At 43.4% G+C, this 8,976-nt stretch overlaps 1 protein-coding gene across 1 annotated transcript in view; it reads right to left on the bottom strand.

The window, feature by feature from the left end:
* Positions 1 to 520: 520 nt before the first annotated feature.
* LOC146178912 (ATP-binding cassette sub-family C member 2-like) overlaps positions 521 to 8,976 on the bottom strand; it is a 123,515-nt gene continuing 115,059 nt past the window's right edge. The window contains exons 23-27 of the mRNA XM_084578654.1: positions 8,305 to 8,475; positions 5,854 to 6,012; positions 3,259 to 3,425; positions 2,660 to 2,854; positions 521 to 727 (exon numbers count right to left, since the gene is read on the bottom strand). Of these exons, the coding sequence (XP_084434780.1) occupies positions 577 to 727; positions 2,660 to 2,854; positions 3,259 to 3,425; positions 5,854 to 6,012; positions 8,305 to 8,475 (843 nt within the window). The 3' untranslated portion in view covers positions 521 to 576. The remainder of the gene's footprint in view (positions 728 to 2,659; positions 2,855 to 3,258; positions 3,426 to 5,853; positions 6,013 to 8,304; positions 8,476 to 8,976) is intronic.

Below are 8,976 nucleotides of genomic sequence, written 5' to 3'. Positions count from 1 at the left end.
CAGTTTGATATACGATCTTGTAGTGTACCTACGATGCGCATATTACAAGAGTTTAAATGTGTAAGTGTATTGCGTCAATATTGGTAGACCGACACAAAGCATTACCCGAACATCTTATTTCCGATTGCATTCATTTCAAATACAGTGAAGCAAGCCACCTAGTTGATGAAAGACATCTAGTGCTTAGTTTGTTGAGTGCTTGCTGGTTTCTGTTGTTCACACTGCTAAGAATTTAACAATAAGGCTCGTAATTCCAGTGGCGTGAAGATGCATTTCGACCAGATGGTGAATACGTGTTAAATGCAGATAAATACGGTAAGAACGCCTAGCCTGGTGGAATAATCGCGCTAACGAAGACATGACTTTCAATGCGACTGAAATAAACTCGCTTTTTCTCGTTTCTGGCTCAGTGTAAGCGGAATCTAATGGCTCAACATTATGGCAAGATCACTCGACCCAAACGATTTGTTGGAAGTTCAGAGTGATTACAATTATGATTCACCAGTTGCCAAAACGTAAGTGATTTTTTTCTTTATTTTGTGGCGCGGCGAGAGAGTGGGAAAGTTGTTTAATTTGTCATAACGCAGTGGTTATTCGGTTCGACTCAGGCCGAGCGCGGCAGATGCCAGCCTCCGAAGCCATGCCATAGAATGCTGACGACGTGTCAGCAAGAAGCGCGGGCACGGAATCGAATTCCCGGACCCTGCCTTCTTCCAGAACGATTATCCTGCAAAAAAAAGGAGGTAGATGAATCTAGTTCAGTAATAGTAAACTATCGTTAGAGCAGACAGCTAAAAAATCTCGAAACCAATGAAATTTTTCCAGTCTATCTCTCTGTCGATAGTTGGCGCCAGCATGAGACGCAATGCAGAAATGGGTGTAGCGATTTCTGCGACGAATCAAATGTCTTATAGGAGCTCACTTTTATGACATCTCCCGCTCCATAATTTGCAACTACGTTTGTGAATGTGGCCTAATATGTGGTCAGGAAAGTACTTTACCTTTTAACGTAATCTCGAAATAAAAAAAAACATACTCTGAATCACACTCCGATAATTAATTGACTGAACATGCCTTGCAATATAATCTGACAAACAAGAACTAAGACAATGATATTTATTTGGTCTCCCATATTTTATTTCGCGTTGTACATTTTCCCCATTGCTGTATATATATTGCGTAGATACATAGACTATCATTGCTTATAATCGCATTATCATCGCACTCTAGCGGTGTGCTGCTCAGATTTTTCGCTGGTCCTGTTTTAGTTTTGCTTTGTATTTGTTGCTTTTATGACTGACTTTCTTCGTTATAATTAGTACTTTTATCACATCTATATTACTGCAGCTTTACGTTTTGCTTGTTCTTCTATTATGTGCTAAGAACATTATGGCAATTTCCGTGTCACAAAAGACGTGGCATCGTCTCCGGTGGCGGCGGTGTGAACGTAAAATCTTTTGTGAAGTGATAGTCGGCCGTGTGGACCCCTCTTTCCAAAGGGCAGTCTTCGGCATACTAAACGCTATGTTCATTAACTTCTTTGGTTTTGTGCTTGTTTTTTTTTTAATATTTGCTATTTTTATTTTTGGCTATAAAGTCTGTGCTACCTCTTTGTTGTGACGCACAGAAATTCGCACATTTCCATATAGGAAATGCTTTTACGATTTCGCGTGGATGAAATACTCGCTCGTCACACAGTATTTCGCTTCTGTACCCAGTAGGCTCCCGTTTGCAGAGATGAAGGCAGTCAGCGCGGCATTTTTCATGTCGCATCATTAATATATACTCAACGGCTTCCAATTATAGTTAACATCCCTTTGAAGCACAACATGCTGCTATTTTATTGTCAACATTGCGCAGTTATGTCGCGAGCGCAGTTCTGCGTTTCTTACTTGCTACTGGAACACCGACATATCAGCTATATTTCTTGATGTGGTTTAAGACACTGCAGACAGCTTATGACTCTACAAGAATGGATTGTATAAAAGAAAATTATAAACAATTATATAAAAGTATAAAACAATTCACAACAATGAAGACTGGTAGAAAAATAGAAACAAATGACTGAGGCGTAACCATGCTAAGCCTAGTAAGCGAAGCGGCAGGATGATTTACTTGATTTTCTTTGGTTAGGCTTAGGTTCAGACATGATCAGACATGGCTTAGCAGCGATTAAACTGCCGAGGCTATGGAGTCGAGGACGCCGTCAACTACAAGAGGGAACATGTGATGGTGTATATGCCATCGCCATCATCATCATAATCATCATCATCATCATCATCATCATCATCATCAGCGTGATTATACCCACTGCAGGGCGAAGGCCTCTCCCATATTTCCCATATGCCATCAGAGGTCAACGTCAAATGTCAAATGGTGGTACACCTTAGGTGGTACCATGGTTAAGCTATATAGCCACACTGTGACTTCTGGCTCATTGAAGGTCTAGCGGTCGGACAGGTTGACCTTGGCTGATACATGTCGCAGTCAAGCTTTTGCTTCAAAATGTTGGTACAGCATTCATGGCACATTTCAATAACACTTTGTTCTTGATGTTAGAAGTTGCGTCACAGTTTTATGTTTTTACGTAATAATCAGGAAAACAACGCACTCCTGTAATGATACAAGTACAAAAGTTCTCTCTACTTGGTCGACCCACCTGTCGTAATCGAGCACGGTGTGGATTCGGTGGGCGACCGTGAGGAGAGTACAGCTGGCGAAGGCGTCCTTGAGCGTAGCCTGGATGAGGCGGTCCGTGTCTCCATCCATCTGAGACGTGGCCTCGTCCAGCAGGAGGATCTTGGAGCCTCGCAGCAGGGCGCGCGCCAGGCACACCAGCTGCCTCTGGCCCACACTGCGCCAGAGGCAATGAGTGACTACTGCTTCACATAGTACAATTATCTATGGTACCCAGGTGTCAGAGAGGTCTAGACAAAACGCACAGCATAGCCAGGGGCTAGACCTTCTGGTTGCGCCTTTACTTTCAGTCTCAGGGTAAGTGAACCGAACCGATAATGAATGGGCAAATGTATCTTAAAAATGTTTAGTTTTACGTTGAGCACCGAGAAAGCACACTGATTAGAAGATTAACAAAGGAGAACGGTGACATGGAGGAGCAGCAACGTCCATAAATACCAATTCTGCTGTAAAGTAAATGACGCACACGAACCACGTGCAGGTTGGGTAAAATAGCACACTTGTTGTTTTAGAAGCAAATCCCCCGAATATAATCCCTTAGACGCATTGTGAACTCCTCACCTGAGGTTGCTGCCACCATCCGTGGTCTCTAGTAGCAAACCCCTTGCGTCACTAGAGACGACCCTGGAGAGGTGTGACCGCTCCAAGGCCTGCCAGATGTCTGCGTCAGAGTGCGAGTCTGTGGGGTCAAGGTTCATTCGCAGCGTTCCTCTCACTAGGCTCGGGTCCTGCATATTCACACCACATATCACTTAGAAGAAACGACACATTCGCGTGAGATGATCATATCATTACAGGAATGATCATATCATTATCATCCGTAATGGGAGGAGCGCTTCCACCATATTCCTACAGACAGCCCGGTCCCTGCATCAACCGAGGTAGCGCTATCAAATCAAGTTTCCGTACTCTGCCACATGACGTTCTGTTGCCTCCGGCTAGGTGTCTTCTCACTGTTAACAGCTGTTAACACCGGTCATCATCTTCAAAGTTACCGAAGTGTACACATGCCCGTTTCTTTATATCGTCATTCAATGCATCAGAGCTAGAAGTCAAATAATGGAGGAAAGATAACCTTCGATGAAGTAGCGTGTGGCAGGTTGCGGCGAGGGGAAAAGCGGAAAATGCCGTTCTCCATGTGTAGAGGGGAGGCTTTCCGCGAGGTGAAACCTCTATATGTGACTTTGTAAAAGTGGTTAAGAAAACATTGAAGGAAACATGAGTGACTATGTTTTCGATAAACATAAGAAGGGAGCCAGCAGTTGCACAAATGAAAGCATGGGTGAATTTTTCTTGGTAATCAATGTGAAGTAATAAAGTAATTAGGTGAATAATGCTTGTCGCTGGTGCGATCCGAACCCATGGCATCTAAATTTCATGTCTAGTGCTCTACGGACTGAGCTGCGGCGGCTGTTTAGTCTTCCACTTTCTTAGGTATTAATTGTTGCGTGTAACCTGACCTTGAGAGTGTTCGCCTGTGCCACCCTCCTCCATAGCGGCGAACGTAGAAAGTCCTGTGATACCGCGACATTACAATGGGTGATCGCTACGAGTCACTAATAATGACTCAGATAAAATGAAAATGACAAAAAATGAAAATCACTACGAATGACAGAGCAGAAACTAAAATGTATAGCAGTAGCTCAGCAATAGGCAAAGCAAAGATGCTCAGAAGTTGCTCTTCATTAGCAGGAATTGTTTCGTGTAGGTTACAAAACGCCGGTAGTTTGATGAAGGTTTTCTTCAAAACGCTGAAGTAATCGCTATAATGTTGGAAATTCTTTTTCAGGTTGTGGTCTGATATGTTTTAAAATTGCATGCCTTGAAGCACAGAAACAATCAAGAGGATTTCAGCAATGACAGAAACCACAAGGCAGATATGGAGACCAATAGTTATGTAGAAAGTCACAAAATGATAAGTGCGGAATACGCTGGCACTAAACTGCCAGAGATGCATGGGCTTTCTTGAAAACAGAATATCTCAAGAAATTTATATTGGGTTTGAGAAACAAAAAGAACAAAAATAAAAAAAATAAAGAAAGTAAGAGCAGGTAGATGATGGACGAACAGGGAAAAGAAATAGCTGCACTGAGTCGCTGCTCCTACCTTCTCGGGCCGCCATCGGCCATGTTTTTAAGGGCACTGTATCGCAGTCCGTACCATCCTGAGTGATCCAGAACGCCTTTACGTTCCGCATTTCTGCCGACCGCTCATGAAATCTTGCATACGTTCTGCCTTTTCGCTGGCTGTAGCGCTGGAAGCAGCCGGCGGGCTCGCTTCAAGTTTTGCTTGATTTTTCGCCATTCGAGTGCTGCATGGCAGCCTCGCATGAGGGACGCCAGATCGTTGCCATTTGTTTTTTCGACTATTGCCTCTTCTAGGTGTGTCCGTGTGTTACATTGCAATGCAGAGAAAGCCCATTTAACGCCGTCCAACGCGAAACTAGAGCTTTCAGAAAGCATAATCGTTAGGTAATGTAGCAGTGGTGTCCAGGGTAGTAGAAGACTTTATTGAGGCCCAAAACTTAGGCGCCTAATACATCGATGGCCTGCTGGACGAGCAGGTGCTGTTCTTCACCCTCAGCACCAAGCCAGTCCACCCAGGTCCATATATAGTATGGGAGGGGGTCGGGAAGAAACCCGACTGCAATGCAACTGTGTAAGTACATAAGAGAATTTAGAACTTCTTGTTGGGAGAGTTGGTGCATTGCTTTAAAGGAACCAAGATGCGCTATAAAAAGACAGCCACAGGAAAAAGACAAGGAGACGGGTCTGTCTCCTTGCGCTCTGTCTGTCTCCTTGGCTTTTTCCTGTGGCTGTCTTTTTATAGCGCATCTTGGTTCCTTTAAAGAAATACATAAGAGAAACACGCGTAATCGGTTTCGCACCTGACTTATTTTGTTTCCTTCGAGTAAACAGCTGGAGTTCTTAGGGGACAATGAAAATCGACTGATACAGTGACTTAGCAAAGATATGTTGGGAGAACAAGACAGTATTTTTCATAACCTCTGTAATCTCTCTCAAATGTAGAGAAAATTAGAAAACGAATAAAAAGTATACCCTGAGAGAGCCAACAACCAATAAAACCGAGGAAAAAAAGAAAAGCCAGTATTTTCGCTAGCTACATGCAATATACATATTTTTTATGCTTGGTCACCTGTGGTATGACGGTGATGCTCCTTCGCAGTTTTCGTAGCGGTACCTCGGCGATATCAACGCCATCGATGAGGATACGGCCCTCGGATGCCGTGAGCATGCGCAGAAGGGCCAAGACCAGCGAAGACTTGCCAGCACCCGTGCGTCCCACGACTCCGACCTGAACGTGTGATGGCTTCTTACATCTTCATCAGAACGGGCATTACTCGTAAACTCTATTTTAGAAACCCATCTGCGCCTTGTCTCAGGGATAATTAAATTCGTAATCACTTTTTAACATACATGTTTTGATTGCAGTGGTTGTTTCAGCCAAGGTGAATGAAATTTTTGAATCAGGCGTCTTGAGGTATGGAGGTGGTGTTTGCGACATTGCACCTTTCGTGGTGGCGACTCCGGCCAAGTAATGAGGCGGATAACTAAATTCTACCAGTTAACTTTTTAACTATTACGGTGCGATGCTAGGTTGCTGGTAAATATTTGTGGTCGGACGTCAGTTATCTGCAAGTATCTTTTCAAAATTTAAAAATAAGAACGCCATAATAATCGGCGTTGTGGTTTAAGAAACTTGGCTCTTGGGGGGCGTTGCAAACATCGAGGGTATTTGACGCGTACTTCCACGCTTATAGTTGACGTCACTTAGAGGCGCACGTGTCACGTAACCTTATTCTCTTCTTCCCTGGAGCAGCAAGCAGGTGCGAGGAGCCCGCGGCGTAGGTGGAAAAAACAATAAAAAGCAATGTCACTTGGCATATGCGCCAGGACGTGTTACGTTTGAAACGTACACGCGAATGACGTTTGTTAAGGCACAGCACATAAGGCTATCGCTCTTTCAATATTTTAATTAATTGGTGTGATTGCTGTTATTAGTGACCGGCTAAATTTTTAATTCCTACTGTCACGTATGTCACTAACAGTTGACACTGTAAGTCAAGATTATTTAACTATCTAACAATATTCGTCTGTTTTTTGATGTTAACCTTTCCTGGTTTTAGAATGCTCCCAGGCAGCACGAGTAATCGCCTAATATTGGCACCGTGATGCCAATGGCCGGCCGTACATAGGGACAGCATGTTGCCAACATAGTCGAATAATGACCCGATGGCTTGTGCTGCCTCTACTGCAGTCGCCATCTGCACACTTAAAAATGTTAGAATTTTGGCTCATCTACGCTCAGCGACTGCCGGTGAATCGACATCACAGGGTTGTAATTATATAGAGAACGCAAAAAGTAGGCTCCTATGATAAGTTGATAACCGAGGGCACATAAAAATAAATTTTAGATTGAATAACAGGGCCCATGATATTATCTTAAAAACAACGCAGCCACCAATTTTATATTGCAGCAGTGTGCTTCTTATTGTTTTTTCTTTCACAGCCTTTGAAGATGTTCAGATAAGATTTATTTCCTTTAGAATTTTGAACGAGAAAATATTGAGCCTAAGGTTCACACTGTCGCCTCGCTGTGAAGGCTGGCATGGACGAAATGCTTAGTTTGTGGCCCTATTATCATGCATGCTGATTACAACACAGTCATAAGCGGCCACTATATGTTAAAAACGACTTTAACCAAGCAAACCGAACGTGCATGTATGGCCTAAGGGTGGTGTGCCTGTCTCGGAAGTCAATTGGGTTTCGGAGAGTTACATTTCAATCTCATCCTCCCATATCAATGGAGCTGATCGATTTGGTAGCTCCTGCTGCTTTGGTCATGTAATGTGATATCGTGGCGTCACATATCCCGCTAACCTAACAATACTTGACCATGTCGACTGCTAACTATCACCTGAAGTTTCTAATGCCGTTTAACGATGAGGCTTTGAAAATGGCGCTTTATCACGTCAAGCAGGGCAGTCATGTTGAACATATGCAGACAACTGGAACGTTACTTGTCGAGGGGCCGAAAACTACTGCAAAGTTTAGGAAGATCCGGGTCCTTAAAAAATTACAGGAACGCTTTATTCTGTTTAAGTGGAAATGGCGAAAGTCACTTTACAGGACTGTTTTCACTGACTGCATCTTCATTGCCATCGCCACGATCATCATCACTCCAGTTACCATCATTATTACCAACTAAATTCACGATAATAATTATGGTTAGTGTCATCATTATCACTAACTGCTGCGTCATTATATTCGCTGCTATCACCATTGTAATTAACTGCATTGCCATTGTCATCTCTACTATTATCCTCTCGCTAGAAAATAATTATGATCTGTCCCTCAGGTATAGGAAGGATAGTGGTTCGATTCCCGGTAGAGAATTCGCGCCAACATTTCCTGAAGACATTTTCAGCGAACATTTGTGTCGACACCAGCTATGAGCAAAAAAAAAAAAAGGGTTTTTCCTTAAAACATGTGCTTAGCGTTAGGTGGAACTTATACCGCTTGTGTTCGAAAGGCCTCGTTACATCTGACTGAACGATTTGAGAAGCAGTTGATCGGATGCACTTACCTTTTCCATGGGTCTGATGAGGAATGTGACATTGCTGAGAACATTGGGCAGCACGTTCGGTTGGTAGGAAGTTGAGTAGTTTTGGAATTCCACCAACCCTTCGCTTGGCCAGCTTGACAAAGTGGAGAGTAGCGATGGTTTCTCTTTTAACGCGGCTGGTGGAACGTCATTCTGAAGCGTCAAAAGAAGAAAATACTATAGCATGAAAAACAATGTAGCCAAGAAGCTATTGCAGTGCTTTCTGCCGCTTCTTTACCTATGACGCTAGGCCTAAATAGTAGTATATATTCATCGCACTGGATCTTGACGCAGAAAGGGTCCGAATGATTGCATGCAATTAAATAAAGAAGCAGACATAAACGGGCAGGTATTAGGAATGGGGCGCCTTAGTATCGTTGTCTTGCCTGAAGTTAAAAAAGCAAGATCTGGGCCCAGCTGCAGCAGCTGGCTTGCAAACGTTTGTTGAAACAAAGCTACATCATTATTCAAAATTTCGCCTCCTTGTTTCGGTAGCTTCGACAAGGGCGGCTGAAAGCCAAATATATATTGTGTGCCTTAGCTACGGCCAGCTTTAACCCTTCGTGGCCTTTGCCAATCCTGAATCAGCTCAAACAGAAAACAAAACAATTGAAGAGGGGCCTTACCGTCACATACATGTTCGATAGCCATGTG

This window comes from Amblyomma maculatum, chromosome 9, assembly GCF_055883805.1.
Source record: "Amblyomma maculatum isolate TAMU_Amacu chromosome 9, ASM5588380v1, whole genome shotgun sequence".
Classification (NCBI taxonomy): domain Eukaryota; kingdom Metazoa; phylum Arthropoda; class Arachnida; order Ixodida; family Ixodidae; genus Amblyomma; species Amblyomma maculatum.
Note: the sequence above shows the minus strand (reverse complement) of the source record. Positions and strands in the feature narration are given on the sequence as shown.